Here is a 20,300-nt window from a genome sequence, read left to right on the forward strand (position 1 = left end):
TGGTAAAGGATCAATAATTACACTCCTGACATGCGGCCTGCAGATGTCGACATTGCCATCCAGAAGGCTTTTCAAGTATGGAGTGGCGTGACCCCCCTGACATTCAGAAAGGTTAATTCAGGAGAGGCAGACATTATGATACGTTTTGCATCTGGAGGTAAAGAGTGTAGGCTTACTTCACCTGTGTCGTTGGCATGACCTAGAGCCTGGAAGGAGGACTAATTTTCTTTCCTTTCCAAAAGCTCATGGAGACTACAGCCCTTTTGATGGCAGAGGTGGGGTCATAGCCCATGCTTTCGGACCTGGACTGGGGATTGGGGGAGACGCACATTTTGATGAGGCTGAAATGTGGACTAAAAGCTACAAAGGTAAGCAAAAAAATACAAAAACAAAACAAACAAAAAAAAAAAACAGAGAAAAACAAAACCACACATGACAAACCCAAATTCTAAATTATGTCCCAATTTTGAAAGGCTTCATTCGGAGAAACGATGATAGGGTGGAAAACTCATTCTGATTATAATTGTGTCACTAAGGTAACACTTTGTCTCAGTTTCATCCTCTATAAATTGAGGATATTGGACTAGATTATCTTAAAGATCAGTTTTAAGAATCTGAGGCATAGCTGGTTCATTTGTGTGAACTCAGGAACCTTAAAAGCCACAGTTTAGAAAGGGAAAAACTGATTGAGGCAGTCAGTTTTTGGCGGGGCAGTCCATCAACTTGAGCCAACACGGATGCGGATTCTGGGTGTAGCAGACCTCCTTGGGTGGGCGGTCAACCGCATGGTCCATTATGTGCTGACCATTTCTTTGATTTATAGTGACACTGAAAGATGGAGTTACATTACAGAAAATTTAGAAATCCCTGTATCAGAACACCAAGTCGTATGGTCACATGGTATTCTGAGGTTCCGGGATACGAATTACAGAACTCCCAGCTGATCGTTTGACGATGACTTGTGTGTCTTTACAGAGGATGCTGTAATTAACCAGCCCTCTGCAACATTTGGGGGAGGGGGTAACCAGCCTCCCCTGTTGGGAAGAATCACCTCCCACTGGAAAATTCTCACCCTCCCATCACAAACCTTCCTAATGTTTCTAGGGGAAATTCTAGATTATATGACTGACTCATATGGAAAGTAAATGGCGAGAAAGTCTTCAAGAATGGGCTCTGCGGAGACCCCCTCTCTCTGGCTGAAATTGCCCCAGACTGGGCTGTTTCCATAGACCAGAAAGGCTCCTTGTTTTAGTCTGACCCATGACCCAAGGTTTATCAAATTCTTGATTGAGAAGAGTTTTGCATTGTCAAAGACAACTAATGCAGAATTAGGTCCTTGTTGAGCTTTAAAGCCTCATCAATCAGGTTAAATTTGCTTACATTTCATCCAGGGTTACTTTGGGTGTATAATCTTTCATCCGATGCGATGGACTTGGGTTGGTCAACCTCATGAAATGTTTTAGAATTCTAAAGGATTTTAGAAAAATAACATAGTACAGATCTTTTCAGAAAGAGGAGATTCAGAGCAGGAGATGGTTAGCAGCCAGCTCGTGGAAAAGCTGGGGCAGAGCACACATTTCCTGGTTCACTCATTTTAACCCGGGGTGTAGTTCCCACCTGTCCATGTTGCCTTATTTTTATTTGGCACAATTTTGTCCTTTTAAAAAGCTAAGTTATTTATGAACTTTATAACTTCGAGTGCTCACTCTCAGCCTATTTTGACCCAGTAATTAAATGAACAAGTTCCCTCAGTGGTTGCTGTTTCTGTCACGGCGTTGGGTGATGGAGGGGCAGTGTGGATACAGAGACAAAGAGGGCAGTCCCAACCCAGAAGAGCGCACAATCTAGTAGGAAACAGAGCCCCATGCAGAAACCCATGATCTGAGATAAGGGCCGATGGTGATCTTTTGTGCAAAGCCTTTTGGGATTGAAAATAGGAGAAATCCAGGTTTAGGCCAAATTGTAATAGGTTGGGGCATTTGACACATCTGGAGACATTTTGGGTTGTCCAAACTGGAAGGGATTTACGACTTGAATTTACGTGTTGAGCCCAGAGTTTTCTAAACACCCGTGACACACAGGACAGCCATAAGCACAAGGAATGATCTGGCCTACACTGTCAGCCATGCCGACATTGAAAAGCCTTGGGTCAGAGGGAAAGGAGATAAGTCAAGTCTTCCCAAATGTGTCCCTTCTCTGCATGCCAGAGTGCCGGTGTGTCATTGTCCTGGGACGCAGACACATTTCACGGCTCTTTACCCCCTTCTGGTTGGTTCCTCTCAGGCACAAACTTGTTCCTCGTTGCTGTTCATGAGCTTGGCCATTCCTTGGGTCTTAGCCACTCCAACGATCGAAACGCCATCATGTTCCCGACTTACAGTTACGTTGACCCCCACACCTTTCGCCTGGCCGCTGACGACGTACGTGGCATTCAGTCTCTCTACGGTGAGTTGACTTCCTTTACCGCTTTGCCGTACAAAGACTCTTGTGAGTAATGTCGTGGTATCTGCATTTCATACGAAGTTCACCTCTGTCTTCTGTCTGGAGCCCCATGGAGCCCTGTGAGGAAGGTAGCCCGCGCATTACCTGCGTCTTGTGGAAAAGCACAGGAGACCTCCTGTGCTCACGCCCGTGGCAGGAACAGAATCTGAGTCTCGGGCCTCGGGTTAGATCTTTCCATCCACCTCACTGTCGTCTTTGGAGAAGGCATGCAGACAGACGATCGGCCTGGAACAGGAAAACCAAGGCGGAAAGATCTTTATTGTCTGCTTCCTGTGGATGTCGGAGGAAGCATATATGGATTTTTCTGCATTTTTCATCCAGGAAGTTAATGTTTTAGGAAGAATAGCTCTTCCCCTTAATAGCTAAAATGCAGATTTTTTTCCCCTAATGCTCCTTGAAATGTATTTATTTTCAGGACGTCCAGAAAAGCGCCAACCCTCATCAGATCCTGACGGTAGACAAACACCAACCTGCAACCCTAGCTTGAGTTTTGATGCTGTCACTACAATGGGAAATAAAATCTTCTTCTTTAAAGACAGGTAAAAACGTCTTCATACCTGACCAACATTAAAGGCTCTGTCCTTGGATTGTTAGAATGTTCTGCCAGAGAATGGCGCAAAATGATGGAAAAGGAAGTAGAGGACGGTTGAGGAGGGACGTGGACTCGGCTGTGTAGGAAGTAGACAGTCTTGAGGTTTGGAAGGGAGAGAGTGGTGTGATCATACTGTTTAACGAGAAGACTGACGGGTAAAAAGTGGATTTGCAGAAGGAATCTGGGGTGATGGAAGATAAGGTGGGACGTGAAGCCAGGCCACTTGAATCACAGTGAAAATGGGTGCGTCTAGAACTAAAAACAGTACCAATTTAAAAGTCCTGACTCTCGATTATAGAGAAAGGAATTCCGGGATAACTGGGGCACAGATTGCAGCAGATATTGGACGGGTGGGGCGTGGAGAATATTAGAATTTGGTCGGTGGGACAATAGTCTCCATTTCCTAGACTGAAGAAGAATTGGCGTACACTGTTGTATTCGTGTCAGGTGCGCAACACGGTAGTTCGGTGTTCATGTACATGTTAGGAAGTGGTCACCAGATAAGTCTGGTTTCCTCCTCACCATATGGAGTTGTTACAGCATCACTGACTCTGTTCCCTGAGCTGTACATTTCATGCCTGTGTCTTATTACAGGACTGAGGTTTGCCCCTCCTAATCCCCTCCCCACGGGCAACCGTCGTTTTGTTCTCTGTGAGTCTGTTTCTGTTTTGTTGGTTCATGTGTTTTGTTTTGTTTAGATTCCACATTTAAGTGAAATCGTGTGATGTTTCTCTGTCCGACGTGTTTCCTTTAGCGTGTGCTCTAGGTCCAGCCACGCTGTTGCCGACGGCAGGATTTCATTCTTCTTTACGGCGACACTCCTCCGCGTGCGGCTGGCATCTTCCTCAGCCATTCATCCCCGGTGAATTTACGTCGCTTCGGCGTCTTGGCTGTTGTGAATAGCGCTGCAGTGAGCGTGGGGCTGCCTCTGTCTTTCCTAATTAGCGTTTGTTTGCTCTGGATAAGTTCCTGGAAGTGGAATTGTTGCATCGTACAGTGTTTCTGTAGTTAATTTTTTCAGGAACCTCCAGACTGTTTTCCTAGTGGCCGCGCCAGTTTGTGTTCCCACCCAGAGGGCACAGGGTTTCCTTCTCTCGCGTCCGCGCTGACGCTCACGCTTTCTTATCCGATCCCAGACCTCTGACAGGTGTCAGGTGACATCTCACTGTGGTTTTGGTTTGCATTTGCTGATGGTTAGTGGTACGGAGCATCTTAGCATGTACCCGTTGGCTGTCTGCACATCTTCTCTGGAAGGACGTCCATGCAGTTTGTCGATTTTTAAAATCTGATTGCTTAATTTTAAAAAAAATATTGAGTTGAGTTCCTTATATATTTTGGGTATGTCTCTTGCAAATACCCTCTCCTATTGGGTTGTTTACCTTATCATAGTGTTGATGGTTTCCTTTGCTGTACAAAAGTACAAAAGCTTTTTAGTTTGATGTAGTCCCACTTGTTTATTTTTGCTTTTGCTGTCCTTGCTTGAGGGGATGGATCCAAAAAGAAAAAGAAAAGGAAAGAAATTTCTAAAGCCAATGTCAAAGAGCTCATGGCCTCTGTTTTCTTCTAGAAGGGTAATGGTTTCCAGTTTCTGCATTTAAACCTTCCATCCGTCTGGAGTCTGTTTCTGTGTGCGGTGTGAGAAGCTGGTCCAGTTTCATTCCCCTGCATGTGGCTGTCCAGTGTTCCCAGCACCATTTGTTGGAGAGACTGTCTTTTCCCTGTTCTCGGCTCCTCTGTTATAAATTAACTGATCATATAAGTGTGGGTTTATTTCTAGGTTCCTTACTCTGTTCTGTCGATCTGTGTGGCTGTTGTTCTGCTGATACCATTGTGTTCTGATCAGTTCGGCTGGGTTGTGTAGCCTGAACTCTGGGAGCATGTTACGTCCAGCTCTGTTCTTTCTCAAGATTGCTTTGGCCATTTGGGATCTTTTGTGGTCCCATACGGATTTTTAGGACCCTTTGTTCTAGTTCTGTGAGAAATCCTATTGGTGTTGGATAGGGGTGCACTGGATCTGCAAATCACGTTGGATAGTGCGGACATTCTAACAATATTGCTGCTTGCAGTCCATGAGCATGGCGGACGTATGTCCGTTTGTTTGCGTTCTCTTCAGTGTCCTTCATCGGTGTCTTACAGTTTTCAAAGTCCAGATCTTTCACCTCCGTGGTAAAATTCATTCCTAGGTATTTCATTCTTTTTGATGCAGTTATAAATGGGATTATTTCATTAATTTCTTCTGATAGTTTGTTATTAATATATACAAATGCAACAGATTTTGAATGTTGATTTTATATCCTGCATCTTTACTGAGTTAGCTCATTTATTCTGCTAGTGTTTTGGTGGTGTCTTGAGGGTTTTCTGATGATGGTACCACGTCATCTGCAAGGAACGGCGATGTCAGCGCTTCCGTCCAGCTTGCACGCCTCTTACCCCTTCCTCGCCGAGTTTCAGTGGCTAGCGCTTCTGCTGCTACACTTGCCTAAAAGTGACAAGAGTGGACTCCTTGTGTTGTTCTTGGTATAAAAGGAAAAACTCTGCTGTTCACCCCTGAGTATGAGCTTAGCTGTGGGTCTGCCCTACTTGGCCTTTATTATGTTGAAGTGCGGTCCCTCTATAATCATTTTGTTGAGAGTTTTTGTTATGAAGGGATATTAAATTTTGTCAAATTCTTTTTCTGCACCTATTAAAATGATCATGCAATTTATCCCCCATTTTGTTAACGTGGTACTTTGCTATGATTTGTGAATATTGAACCATCCTTGCATCCCTGGAATGAATCCCACTTGGTAGTGGTATATGACCCTTTTGATGTGTTGTTGAAATGGTTTGCTAATATTTTTTTTTATTTGTTTATTTACAGCATAACAGTGTTCATTGTTTTGGCATCACACCCAGTGCTCCATGCAGTACGTGCCCTCCCTATTACCCACCACCTGGTTCCTCAACCTCCCACACCCCCGCCCCTTCAAAACCCTCTGGTTGTTTTTCAGAGTCCATAGTCTCTCATGGTTCATCTCCCCATCCAGTTTCCCTCAACTCCCTCTCCTCTCCATCTCCCCATGTCCTCCATGTTCTTTGTTATGCTCCACAAATAAGTGAGACCATATGATACTTGACTCTCTCTGCTTGACTTATTTCGCTCAGCATAATCTCTTCCAGTCCCGTCCATGTTGCTACAAAAGTTGGGTATTCATCCTTTCTGATGGAGGCATAATACTCCATCGTGTATATGGACCACATCTTCCTTATCCATTCATCCGTTGAAGGGCATCTTGGTTCTTTCCACCGTTTGGCGACCGTAGCCATTGCTGCAATAAACATTGGGGTAGAGATGGCCCTTCTTTTCATTCCATCTGTATCTTTGGGATAAATACCCAGCAGTGCAATTGCAGGGTCACAGGGAAGCTCTATTCTTAATTTCTTGAGGAATCTCCACACTGTTCTCCAGAGTGGCTGCACCAACTTGCATTCCCACCAACAGTGTAAGAGGGTTCCCCTTTCTCCACATCCTCTCCAACACACGTTGTTTCCTGTCTTGCTAATTTTGGCCATTCTAACTGGTGTCAGGTGGTATCTCAATGTGGTTTTAATTTGAATCTCCCTGATGGCTAGTGATGATGAACATTTTTTCATGTGTCTGATAGCCATTTGTATGTCTTCGTTGGAGAAGTGTCTGTTCATATCTTCTGCCCATTTTTTGATATGATTATCTGTTTTGTGTGTGTTGAGTTTGAGAAGTTCTTTATAGATCCTGGATATCAACCTTTTGTCTGTACTGTCATTTGCAAATATCTTCTCCCATTCCGTGGGTTGCCTTTTTGTTTTGTTGACTGTTTCCTTTGCTGTGCAGAAGCTTTTGATCTTGATGAAGTCCCAAAAGTTCATTTTCGCTTTTGTTTCCTTGGCCTTGAGGAGAACATAGGCAGTAACCTCTTCGATATCAGCCACAGCAACTTCTTTCAAGATATGTCTCCAAAGGCCATGGTTTGCTAATATTTTGCTGAGAATTTCTGCATTCATGTCCATCAGGGATGTTGGCCTGTAATTTTGTGGGGGGTTTTTTGCAGTATCTTTGTCTGGCTTTGGTGTCAAGGTAGTGATGGTCTTGTATAATGAGTTTGGGAACAGTCTTTCTTCTTCTTCTTCTTCTTCTTCTTCTTTTGAATAATTTGGAATATTTTAAGTCTTCTTTGATTATTTGGTAGAATTCACCCGTGAAACTGCTTGGTTCTGGATTTTTGTTTGTTGGTAGTTTTGATTACTGATTCAATTTGTTGGTAATTTTCGATTACTGATTCAATTTCATTTTAGTAATGGGTCTATTCATTCTACTTCTTTCTGATTCAGTCTTGGAAAATTGTATATTTCCAGAAATTTATATCCATTTTTGGTTGCCCAATTTGTTCACATATAATTGTTAATAGTAGTCTTTTATGATCTTTTGTGTTTCTGTGGAATCAATTGTAACTTCTCTTCCATTTCTGAATTCACTAATTTGAGTCCTCTATCTTTTTTCTTGGTGAGTCTGCATAAAGGCTTACCAATTTTATTTCTCTTTTGAAAGAATAAGCGCTTAGTTTCATTGATCTTGAAAATGATTTTTAGTCTTTATTTCATTTATTTCCACTCCAAACGTTATTTCCTTCTTATAACTAACTTTGGCCTTTGTTTGTTTTTTTTCTAGTTTCCTCAGGTGGAGGGTTAGATTATTTATTTTAGGGGCACCTGAGCGGCTCAGTCAGATCCCAGGGTCAGGATCCCAGGGTCCTGGGATCGAGCAGGAAGCCTGCTTCTCCCTCTCCTACCACCTCTCCCCTGCTTGTGCTCTCTCTCTCCCCCTCTCCCTCACTCTCTCTCTCTCCCTCTCCCTTTCCCTGTCAAATAGATAGAATCTTTTTAAAGTAAGGATTAGTTATCTGAAATTTCTCTTGTTTTTTTTTGAGGTAGGCCTGCATCAATATGAACTTTCCTCTTAGAACTTTTTTGCTGCGTCCCCAAGATTTTAGAACATTGTGTTTTCATTTTCATTTGCCCCAAGGTATTTTTTCATTTCTTTTTTGATTTCTTCATTTCTTCAATGGTTGTTTATTAGCACATTATTCAGTCTCTACATTTATAGAGTTTTTTTTTTTTCCAGTTTTCTTCTTGTCATTGATCTCTAGTCTCATTTTTCTTCATTCTTGAGATTCAGAAACTGAGACATTTGGGCTAAATAGGTTCTTTTAGATTGCAAAACTGGTAAAGGAGTTGTGTGCAGACTAAAACCTGTATCCCTTGATTTCAGATATCAGGGTATTTTCATGTGGTGGCTTGCCCGTTAAAATTATTGTTACTGTTTTTTGTGGTTTTTTATTATGTTCAGTTAGCCACTGTTAACATTATTGTTATTATAAAAGAATTAATTGAGATCCATTCCTTGTGGTGCTCTGTCAAGACATCCTGGAACAGAATGTGAGGATATTCGGGAAAAAAAACTATTAAGTCATTTCACAGGTCCTTCCCAGTGACTATTTCATGCTTCTTGAGTCTGTCATGATTTTTAACATGTGCTAAATGTCTTTCATCAGATTCTTCTGGTGGAGGTACCCTGAGAGTCCAATGAGCAACGTTAGTTTAATTTCTTCTCTGTGGCCGACCTTACCATCTGGCATTCAAGCTGCTTATGAAGTTGGACCCAGAAATCAAGTTTTTCTTTTTAAAGGTAACTCTAATGTTTTGTTTGCTACTGAGTCTACTTCAAGGAAGAGAATAAATGAAGGAAATACTACTAATTTTTATAAACATAGAAAAAAAGCACTCCAGACTTAATTCATGGTGGGTCTGAACTATGAGCTAAAAAGAGCTTAAATACGTAAGTAATGTGTAAAAATTTCAAGAGAAGTTTGTCAAATGTAAGATCACAATCCTTGTGGAAAAGCTCCAGCACCGTAGGAGATGAAGCACGTTGAAGGGCAAGGAGCAGCGCGTTTCAGAACTGCAGTGAAGCATGGTGTTGCCGTACAGAGTCCGTGTTTCTGTTACTCTTTCGGTGTGCGTCCAGCGGATCTTTTCTCTTTCTCTTCACAGATGATAAGTACTGGTTAATTAGCAATTTGAGAGCACAGCCGCGCTATCCCAGGAACATACATTCTTTGGGCTTTCCAGACTTCGTGAAAAAAATTGATGCAGCTGTTTTTAACCCACTTCTCTATAAGACCTACTTCTTTGTAGGTGACCAATATTGGAGGTGAGCTTTAATGACTGGTAACGTGACTCCTAAAATTCCTGAAACCAGCAGGGAATGGGGTCTTCGGTAGGTAGTCTTTCTGTGTAAACTCCCGAGGTACCTCGACCTTCCTAGGAGAGGAACGAAGAGGACACAGATGTGGACTAGCTATTGTCATCCTAGTTCTGTTCCCTGTACTTTGGGATTCCGGTTTGAGACGGCACTTTTGATAAAATGTCACGTCGTGAATCACAGTGGGAAGCATGCTGGGGAGCAGGGGCACACGGACGAGACGCAGTTTTCACACAGTTCGTTCAGGGGGTGTGGCTTTCCGGATTCCTTTTTATAACCACTGGACCCAAGGAGACAAATGAGGAGACCATCTTGTGAGCGGCAGTGAATCCTGCAAGGTCCTCGCCAACAGGGAATGGGACCGTCGGGCTTCCTAAAGCTGGACCAGGCCCTGGCAGAGGCATTGTGTGGACTGGGGAAAGTTCCTGACCAGAAGTCGGGACCTTTAGGATCTGAGCCCTGTAGGGGCTTGGAATAAATCAGTGAGCTGTTTCGGTCCTTGGTTTTCTTATCAGTGCAGGGCAAAGCCTCTCAAGAGAGATTAGCTGGGTTTTGTGGTTCCTGTCAGGAAGTGTCAAGCTCTTCACCACGAGATCTGATTCTTCAAGCGGAGGTCTTACTCATGGTTTCCTGCTCAGGTACAATGAGAAGAGACGACTCATGGACCCTGGTTATCCCAAATTGATCACCGACTACTTTCCAGGACTTAGACCCACCATTGATGCTGTCTACTATTATAACAGTAAGTAGATCGGGAAGTCACGAAGATACTGAAAATCCCTTTTTAAAACACTGATGATGATAAAGACTTCAAGGTCAGAGAATAGGGATTCATATAGGAAAAGAATGGGACCCTGCGGTTCGCTGTAGGGCTGCAGAGGGAAAATTCATAGCCTGCTTGGTTTAGCACAGGTGGGCTCAGCGGTTGAGTGACGTGGCACAAACCCTTGGTTTCTAGGGTGGATTAGCGGGTGGGAGCATATGATCGTCAGCCCCTGAGTGCGCCTGAGTTTCTGGAATGTCTGATAGCATCAGGGCGGACGGCGTGTGCAGGCAGGCGTGTGGCAAGACTCAGGCAAGCTGGGCTCGCGTTCTTTTTGACACCTCGCATCTTCGACCTTCCTTGCCCCTCCCACCCTGCATGGGCCCTCGTGGACTAGGCCTACGGGTGGGATACAAAACACCTGTTGGTGTCTGTGTCTGGGAATATCTTTAGGCAAAGTCAGCCGAAGCAAACGGTCAGCTGGGCTTAGGCGTTTAGGTTTATTCCCGCCCCCCATGTCCGTCTTACTCCTCCGTCAAGACCCCTTTGTGCCCCACCGTGCCCAGTTTCTTCCCTCCCAGGTGCGTTCTGCACCTGGAGTGCGGCTTTTCAAAAATCGCATCTTCAGAGTCAGTTTTAAGATGAAACTATCGTCTCAATGACATTAATGAAGGTATTTAGTGGTGAAATGCAGGCCAGTAACCAGATATCCGGAGCAGGACACCCCGCGCAGGCCCCCAGCATCTACATTCTCAAATGTCTGGTATAGACGCTCTGTAAAGTTTGGTCTTCTGTAGGTAACCTGTAAAAGCACAGACCTGTGTTTTCTTCTTCTTTTAAAGAAAGGCAAGTGAAGAATTAAACGACTCGATTTGTTTTCATTTTTAGGACACTACTATTTCTTCCAAGGATCAAACATATTTGAATATGATGTCGTATCCCAACGTGTCACCAGAGTGCAGAACCAAAATACCAAGTCAGATTGTTAGGAATGGTGTAGTTAGTGACGGTCAGTTCCCTTCAGTCAAATAAGTATTTATTGTATACTTGCTACGCGCCCAGTGTCTGTAATACCACAGGGCCATGTGTCTTAAGGTAAACTCTATAGGCTATAGAGAAACTATCATATAGACAGTGACTATACAAACTACGTAAGTTTTTTTATTTTGAAAACCCCCATTGTGGGGCGCCTGGGTGGCTCAGTGGGTTAAGCCTCTGCCTTCAACTCAGGTCATGATCTCAGGGTCGTGAGACTGAGCCCCGCATCGGGCTCTCTGCTCAGCGGGGAGCCTGCTTCCCCTTCTCTCTCTGCCTCCTTGTGACCTCTGTCTATCAAGTAAATAAATAAATAATCTTGAAAAGAAAAGAAAACCCTCATTGTCAACTTTTACTTGATTCAACTATTAAGCTTGGAAACAGGCACTTTACTGAGGGGCAACAGAATATCTTGGTCCTAGAACAACCAAGAACTGAGAAATGATCATTATTTCTTTGCCTTAACTAACATTAAGCAATGACTAGTTTCTGTGGCCATTAAATGCTTCAGCAAGTGTGTCATTGCAATTGTTTCAGAGTAGAAACAGAGTCTACCAGAAAATGACATTAACATTTACACATTCTGTGTAAGTAACAGAAGCAGATTATATAATCATGGTAATAATGTTATTTATTCTGTCGTCAGTGTTGATTTTTCTAAATCTTAAATGAAGTGTATATGTATATTTTTTCTTTTGCTCCAATAAATACTTTGAAAGAAAGTACTTGGTTTCTGAGAATTTTTTCTTGAAAAACAATGTGTCTTTCGAAAATAGTTCTGGACCTGCTCCTGAATAATTGGGGAGGGGAGGCGAACCATAAGAGACTATGGACTCTGAAAAACAACCTGAGGGTTTTGAAGGGTCAGGGGTGGGAGGTTGGGGAACAGGTGGTGGGTAATGGGGAGGGCACGTGTTGCATGGAGCACTGGGTGTTGTGCAAAAAGAATGAATACTGTTACGCTGAAAAAATAAATAAAATGGAAAAAAAAAAAAAAAAGCAAGTCTCCACATAACTACCATCGAGTGAATGAGAATATGGCAAACGGGAAAAAGTTGTATTTGCCTTGGCAGCTTGATGAAGGCCACCTAGTCTGGGGTCAGGGACGCGTCCTGCAGACCACGTGTGAGCCCAAGGAGGGCTCCCACTGCACGACAGCGAGCCCAGACAGAAGAGATGGAACAGGAACTCTCCGTTCTCGTGTGATTTCCACGGCAGCCAGACTCACTGTGTAATCGCTGCATGACCTCGACAAGACATTAAGTCTCAGCTTCCTTCGCTTCAGGAGGAAGCAGTAGCGTCAGCCGCCTCGTAGATGTACTGAGAAAAATGACGCACGAGGAGTTCATCGTGCTGGTGGCTTGGACTGCCTCTGCCTGTCGTCCCTGCCTTGACACCCACACTCCCTATGTTCTGCGTCGTACGTAAACCTGGGCGAGCTCCAACTAGGAGGATGCGGGTTCGTGGAATGCTTGGAGTTTTTGGTTTATTTGCAGACACTGCTGATTGGCATTAATCGTTCTTAATGAAAGGGATGAACTGAGGTCAGAAAATATGCAGATCAGAGATTCCGCATGGGGTTGCAGTTCTCCCCTCTTCCCAGCTTAGCTCTGTCCTCAAGTACTTGCTTCTTCAATGTAATAGTCCCAGCGCTGTCTTTGCAAGGCATAGGGTCGTGTCAATCTGAGAAGAAATGTCACTTCCCTGCAGGGAACTGCATACTGGACATCCTTCAAAAGCAGAGAGTTCCCTCGGGATTAGCATCAAAAGAAAACCGCGGTGTCTGGCTTGAGTTGTCTTTGGCCTTAGGTAGTTTGGGGGGCAGGGGGGGCGGCTGTTTCTCCTACATGAGGACGCGCTGGAACTAAAGCCGGGGCTGCGCTGTGTTCCGTCTCAGCGGTGCTCGCAAGAAGGGCCTCCGGAGAGCCACGAGGGCCCTTCCTCCGCCGGCCTCTGTTTCCGTCACAGCTTTCCGTTTCAACAAACCCTTACAGCGGTCGCCGTGGGCCGGGCACTGCTCTGAGTGATGCGCACGCATGGTTTCGTGGCCAGTGTGAGGCAGGTGCCATCAGTCTCATTTTCAGATGCGAAAACCAAGGCCCTGAGAGGTGAACTTACTTGCCCAAGGTCACACAGCCTTGCAGCCGCAGCCCAAAGCCGGCCAGTTTGACCCTAGACTCTGTTATCAATCACCACAAAATTCTGCCTTTCAAAGTCCTGAAGCGGAAGATGGTCAGAGCAAACACGGCTCTCTGCACCACGTCGCGCTTCCGCTGGGCCGCTCAGTGGAAAGGTCTCTGCTCCGTCAGAAGGGCTCTCCTGCGTGTCCAGGCCACGGAATAGCACTTTGCTTAGGAAATGTAGTGGAAGCTAATGTCTGGAAGAAATTATCCAACATCTGGAAGCTGGAGCGCTGGGCATCTGGACATGAGCTGGAGAACTGTTGATTTGATGAGCATGGGCGCCTTTGACTTCTCATCAACCGGACGATTTTATAAATCCATAAGGACAGAGATAGTACAAAAATGGCAGTAATGCAAATTGTTTCTGCCGACAGCAATACAAATAAATTCAAATAAAAGATACCTGTTAGAAGTATAATTGATTTCTGCCTGGTAGAAGAGACAACCCCAAACATTACATTTTATTGCTCTGTAAGATATTAATGCATTTACATCATCAGAAAATTCGTTCTTACATTTCTGACTGCACATATACTTTTTTTTCATTTTTTTAAATTTCTTTTCAGCGTAACAGTATTCATTGTTTTTGCACCACACACAGTGCTCCATGCAATACGTGCCCTCCCTATTACCCACCACCTGGTTCCCCCAACCTCCCACCCCCACCCCTTCAAAACCCTCAGGTTGTTTTTCAGAGTCCATAGTCTCTCATGGTTCACCTCCCCTTCCAATTTCCCTCAACTCCCTTCTCCTTTCCATCTCCCCATGTCCTCCATGTTATTTGTTATGCTCCACAAATAAGTGAGACCATATGATACTTGACTCTCTCTGCTTGACTTATTTCACTCAGTACAATCTCTTCCAGTCCCGTCCATGTTGATACAAAAGTTGGGTATTCATCCATCCTTACTCCATAGTGTATATGGACCACATCTTCTTTATCCATTCGTCCATTGAAGGGCATCTTGGTTCTTCCCACAGTTTGGCGACCGTGGCCATTGCTGCTATGAACATTGGGGTACAGATGGCCCTTCTTTTCACTACATCTGTATCTTTGGGTTAAATACCCAGTGGTGCAATTGCAGGATCATAGGGAAGCTCTATTTTAAATTTCTTGAGGAATCTGCACACTGTTTTCTAAAGTGGCTGCACCAACTTGCATTCCTACCAACAGTGGAAGAGGGTTCCCCTTTCTCCACATCCTCTCCTACACTTGCTGTTTAAGGTCTTGTTGATTTTGGCCATTCTAACTGGTGTAAGGTGGTATCTCAATGTGGTTTTAATTTGAATCTCCCTGATGTCTAGTGATGATGAACATTTTTTCATGTGTCTGATAGCCATTTGTATGTCTTCATTGGAGAAGTGTCTGTTCGTCTGTTCATATCTTCTGCCCATTTTTAGATATGATTGTCTGTTTTGTGTGTGTTGAGTTTGAGGAGTTCTTTATAGATCCTGGGTATCAACCGTTTGTCTGCACTGTCATTTGCAAATATCTTCTCCCATTCCGTGGGTTGCCTCTTTGTTTTGTTGACTGTTTCCTTTGCTGTGTAGAAGCTTTTGATCTTGATGAAGTCCCCGAAGTTCATTTTCGCTTTTGTTTCCTTTGCCTTTGGAGACATATCTTGAAAGACGTTGCTGTGGCTGATATCGAAGAGGTTACTGCCTGTGTTCTCCTCTAGGATTCCGATGGGTTCCTGTCTCACATTGTGTCTTACTGCACACATACTTTTAAGACCTTTCTTTAGACCAGTTCCCTCATTGGTTAATGCGTTGGACAATATCTTCAGCATGTTCCTCTCATATGTACATTAAAGTCACTTTTAACTTTTTTGAAAATTGTACTTGAGCACCAGGCAGCCAGCAGGGAGCACACAGCATTCCCACCGTCTGGGCCACCAAGTGGGGAAGACCACATGCTGGTTGAGCAACTCGTCGAGCCAGACAGAGCCAACATGCAGTCCTCCTAATCCTGTCTGCCCTCTACCTCTAACCGTGCAGCAGAGGACGCTGTCGCTTTGGGTGGCATACAGTTTCCCACTTCACCTTTTTGGCCTTTGTTCCTTCATTGAAAAGTATTTATTGAGAATCTACAGATTCTAGACTGTGAAAGGCATGAGGGGCCTAAGAGGACTGAGACGATCTCTGCCCTCAAAGGCACGGAATATGGTAAAAACATAAAAAAGATGCATAAACCACAAATCACTGTGTAATGAATTGGGTAGACTGACAAGTATGTAGCAGATCGGGGCACAGAATACGGTGGAAAATGGTATTCTTGACGTGCTTTAAAAGGAGAGAAGTCTGTCAGGCAGAAAATGTTAAACTAAGGGAATCCAAGACAGAAGACGCAGCCTCCTTAAAGACCCGTAGTACACGAAGAGTAGCGTTGTACGGACTGGAGCGTGCAGTGTGAAGGAAGGCCTGGCAAGGATACACGCCACGTCATGAGGGACCGTTCCTGTCGTGAGTCTGACCCTTGTCTCATAAATGAGCTGGCTTTGTTGGCGGGACCTGAGAGAGAAATGACTATGTTCCTTATTAGAAGGTCATTCTGATGCGGTGTGGACGTAGTTCAGAAGGTCTTAAGGCTAAGTCCGAGGGAGAACAGCTACTGTTGCTGAGGAGCACGGAAGACCTGCGTCTGTCCTAGGTATGGGTAGGACAGAGGCGATGCTGGCATGGGGGTCTGTAACCGCTGGACAGGAGAATGTGTGAGGCTTAGTGACTGCTTTGCGTGTGGGTGATGACTGGAAAGCAATAATAGAGGATGATATCCTAAGGATCTGGTTTAAGAACTTATCTTGAATAGGGACAAGGTGAGGAGAAGCAGGTCAGGGAGAAGATCGGTGTTGTTGATGGAAGGGAGATCATCGGGTCTGTTGGGTCTGGGAGCCTTAGGACATTCAGGTGGGGATGTGCAGTAGTTAACAGGGCAGAATCAGGCCCAGTGCAAATCCCGTATCCACAGTGCGTCGGGGGAGGGTAACAACTTAGTAGTTAACGGGGTGTAGCGGAAGCACAAGTAATGGGCTTTACAGAAAGCATTATCCCTCGGGGTGATTTGCTAGCGTTATTACTAGAATATCAAAATATTCTCTGGGTGTAAGGTACCGAAGGGAAGGATTGTGCTTACTTATCCAAGAAAACGTCCGGCTCACAGAGATTAAAATCCAGGGTTTGTCTTTCTGTGGTTAGCATATAAACATAACTTGCCAGGGTCACTTTTGTTTCTGGTCCTATTGGAGACATGAGTACTGAATTTTCATTCCCGCTGTGATCAATTAAAAGATTGAGCAAAATGTATGAAGCAGCTGATTCCGTTCACTGGGTGCCGGGAAGTATAGTCCAGGAGAGAAGAGAAACAATGCAGGCCCAAAAGTCTCCCTTGCTTTCCTATCTTCAGGGAGTTTCCAGAACACAGCACAGCAGAGCACATTGTCTCCCTGAGTGAGGAGACCGTCGTTGAAGTTCAGGGAGACGGACGTGGCTGTCCTTGGAAGAGCAGAGTGTGGCAGAAGAGAATGCTGTCCGGCTATGCAGAGGGAACATTCCGGAAGTTGAGAGAGGAGTCCCCGTGGGTCTGTCAATGAATGCTAAGCTACACATGTATCTCCAGGAAGCCCCAGACTGACTAAGCCCCGGGCGTCCACAGGACTGGGAGAGCTTCTGCCCCGTCCAGCCGGAGGGGAGGACGGAGAGGGCTTGCGGTGACCAGTAAAGCTACCATAAGAGGAGGGCTGGAAAGCCCTCAGAGGAAGCCTACACTAAACCCATCCTACAAATGTTTAAAATCAAACCTTGAAAAAAAGATCATGGTGAGCTGTAGGTTATTTAACTCCCTGCCCCTACTAAAAATTGAACACTTTTTAAAGAAAAAATTTAAAAATCTAAATATCTAACCACATAGCATCCAACGTCTATCATCCAATTAAAAACTTACCAGATGTGCAAAGAAGTCTGAAAATGTGACCCATAATACAAAAAACAATGAGTCAGTGGAAACATACGCAGGAATGATAGAAATGATGAGATTTATAGAAAAAGGGTGTTAAAAAGAGTTATAAATAAATTCCAGGGTTTCTTGGAAAACACAGACATAATACAGACAGAAATGAAAGATATGTAAAGTGAGTAAATGGAACCAGAGCTGGAAAGCCAGAATTTCCATTGGATTTATTTTCAGATCAGACTAATCATTTCTTAGTCTCTTCTCACTTGCTCGTGTTTGTGGTTTCATCTTTTGTGTCTTTGTACCTTTATAATGTGTGTGTGTGTATATACACACAGTACATACAATGTACATTAATTTATTGTATATAATATATGATACATAGATTTGATCATGAGCACGGTGTTCACAACTAATGAACCGCTGAACACTACATCAAAAACTAACGACGTGCTTAACTATATGTTCGTTAACTGAACATAATTTAAAAAAATTTCCGAAGGACTTGTGGATCTAAATGTGGTATTTGGTCTTTCTATTGACTTTCATTCCTAGAATTTGTTCCCTTGTATATTAGAATTTGTGGGATCTGGGGCTCCTGGGTGGCTCAGTGGGTTAAAGCCTCTGCCTTTCGCTCAGGTCATGATCCCAGGGTCCTGGGATCGAGCCCCGCATCGGGCTCTCTGCTTGGCAGGGAGCCTGCTTCCTCCTCTCTCTCTCTCTCTCTGCCTGCCTCTCTCCCTACTTGTGATCTCTCTCTGTCAAATAAATAAAATCTTTAAAAAAAAAAAAAAAAAAAAAAAAAAAAAAAAGAATTTGTGGGATCTATTTTTAAGAATCTTAATTTGCAGCAATCTAGAGGTTCTAAAAAGAGCGTGTTCCCCCCCCCCCCAAGAATATTGGTTATTGCTTCTGTTAGGAAGCAAAAGGATTTTTCTCATCTGAAACCACATGGGCCTCTTTCTAGGATTTGTGGCAGGAGCTTTTAGGTGCAAAATCTCTACCTTGCAAATTGTTCAAGATTTAGTGTCCTCAGGGTCCTTCTGACATAAGCATTTGACCTTGGAGAATTTCCCTTTTTTTCCCACCATTTGTTCTCCACTAGCTGCTCATTCCTCCTTAATCTAGCTTCAGCCCATATGTCTCTGTGTGTACGTGTGTGTGTGTGAGAGAGTGTGTGCAGGGGGAATGGGGAGCCCTGGAGATGTCACCTATCTTCTCCAAGCCCAGGGAAGCGTTGAAAAGTGAGCCTCGTTGGTCTGAGGCTGTTTCACGGGGAGGGACCTTTCAGACTGCGTCATCGGCTCCGGCGCGGGGGCACGTGTGTGGCTTGTCTCTTGAGCACCACAGAGCTCTTAGAAAGCAGAGTCGGCAGCGACTCACTCCGCAGAGTCCACGGTATCGATCAGTCAGGAAGTTTGCACTGTGGGTCACTGTCTGACCTAAAGCAGGTTCGTGGACCCCTTTGTGTCTCAGGGAAATAGCACATGTTTGTGAGGTTTGTTCTGAGGATTCGCGTCGGCAGAGTTCTTGGTACTTCATAGTTACTCACCCGAAGCTTGTTTCTTCCCGTCTGGTCTTCTCCCTGACCCAGAGCTCCCCAGTCTTGCTGTCCTCCCGCAGCTGTCTGTTCACGTCCCAGCAACCTCTCTGACTTTCAGGGGCTCCCTCTGCCATTTTCTCCATATTTCTTTCCTTCCTTGTTACTAAAAATTGTTCCAAGTTAGAAATACGGTCACATCATTTTTTCCCATCACTCTAGATGCGCAGTTGTTATGCATAATCCTGTTTACTATGTGCCTAGGAGTGTGTGTGTGTGTATATATTTGTTTCTGTAATATATATCAAGCTTGTGGGATAGACTTTTATTGCCTTTTTAAGAACAGAAATGAAAGGGCATAGAGAACATAAGCGGTTTTTCTGTGTCACAGAGCTGGTAGGTGCCAGAACCAAACTGAGGGCTGTTTAACTCCAGACTCCAGTCGGAAACTCCGACTTTCCTTCTTTTGGCTGATAATCTTTTAACTAACAGGGAGCACGATCTGATAGTAATTGGCCCCACGACTAATGGCAAAATAAAATAATCAGTAAATTATCATCAGATCCCCAAATCCCAGTCTTCTGTACTTTCTTACAGCAGTTGAATTAGCAAGAAGATATCTTGGGAGGGATGTGAATACAAGTGAGGTTTGAAGAGACATTTTTCCACTTAAGCCCTAAATTCATAACTTAGAACAGCATGTTCCCATCCCGTAACTGAGTAACATATGACTTTGAAAAGAAACAAGGATTGTGAAATGTGTTTTGGGACACAAAGGTATCAAAGTGGGTATTTATGCTCAGAACCTGAGGACTGGGTTTTCTGACCAGCACTCCGGAATTCACGGTCAGCGAGACTTTGCGAACTGTTTCAGGAATTGGAACGTTGACTAACCTTGGTGAACGAGGAGGCTTTGTGGCTTTCTGAAGCTCCGTGACGCACCGTGACTGCTCCTAGGTCCTAACTGGGTCACATCTGGGCAGCATGAGTGAAGGGCGAAGGCAGGAAAGCCTGGACTTGGAAACTGGGCATGGAAGTCAGGGACTGAACCTGAGGAGAGGGGCCCTCCGAACTGTGACAGATTATCAGACAGACACGGGTTAAGAGACGCATAGAGGGATTCAGTTTTAAAAGTGTGAAAGCTTGAGAGACGACATTTGTGGGGACTGTTAAGTCCAGGCGAGGAGGGGGCAGAAAGCGATGAGATGCAGGGACCTGCGTTAGTCTGCAGACGCTGCAAACTCGTGCTTCTGGTTTTCAGGGCTTCGCTTGGACGACGTTCGCACCATCCCTGCTGTTTAGTTCATTCGTGGACTTGGGCAAATGTTTGCATTTCCTGAGCTTCGGTTTTTTCACGTGTGAAATGAGGATGCTGATCTTCACCGTACGGTGCAGGTGTGAGGGTCAGACGCACCACCCACACCGTGTGGGACACATCGTAGATGACGGATATGTGGTT

The 20,300-nt window shown here is 44.5% G+C and overlaps 1 protein-coding gene across 3 annotated transcripts in view; it reads left to right on the forward strand.

The window, feature by feature from the left end:
* Nucleotides 1-20,300, forward strand: part of MMP12 (matrix metallopeptidase 12) — a 68,100-nt gene that overhangs the window by 40,575 nt on the left and 7,225 nt on the right. For 2 of the 3 annotated variants that reach the window (XM_046017789.1, XM_046017790.1), the window contains 8 exons: nt 9-157; nt 243-368; nt 2,284-2,445; nt 2,918-3,041; nt 8,662-8,795; nt 9,161-9,320; nt 10,010-10,113; nt 11,023-11,891. In XM_046017789.1, the coding sequence (XP_045873745.1) occupies nt 9-157; nt 243-368; nt 2,284-2,445; nt 2,918-3,041; nt 8,662-8,795; nt 9,161-9,320; nt 10,010-10,113; nt 11,023-11,123 (1,060 nt within the window). In that variant the 3' untranslated portion in view covers nt 11,124-11,891. Of the gene's footprint in view, nt 1-8; nt 158-242; nt 369-2,283; nt 2,446-2,917; nt 3,042-8,661; nt 8,796-9,160; nt 9,321-10,009; nt 10,114-11,022; nt 11,892-20,300 lie in introns of those variants that run through there. The other variant, XM_046017791.1, reaches the window with a different exon arrangement.

Source organism: Meles meles, chromosome 8 (genome assembly GCF_922984935.1).
Source record: "Meles meles chromosome 8, mMelMel3.1 paternal haplotype, whole genome shotgun sequence".
Classification (NCBI taxonomy): Eukaryota; Metazoa; Chordata; class Mammalia; order Carnivora; family Mustelidae; genus Meles; species Meles meles.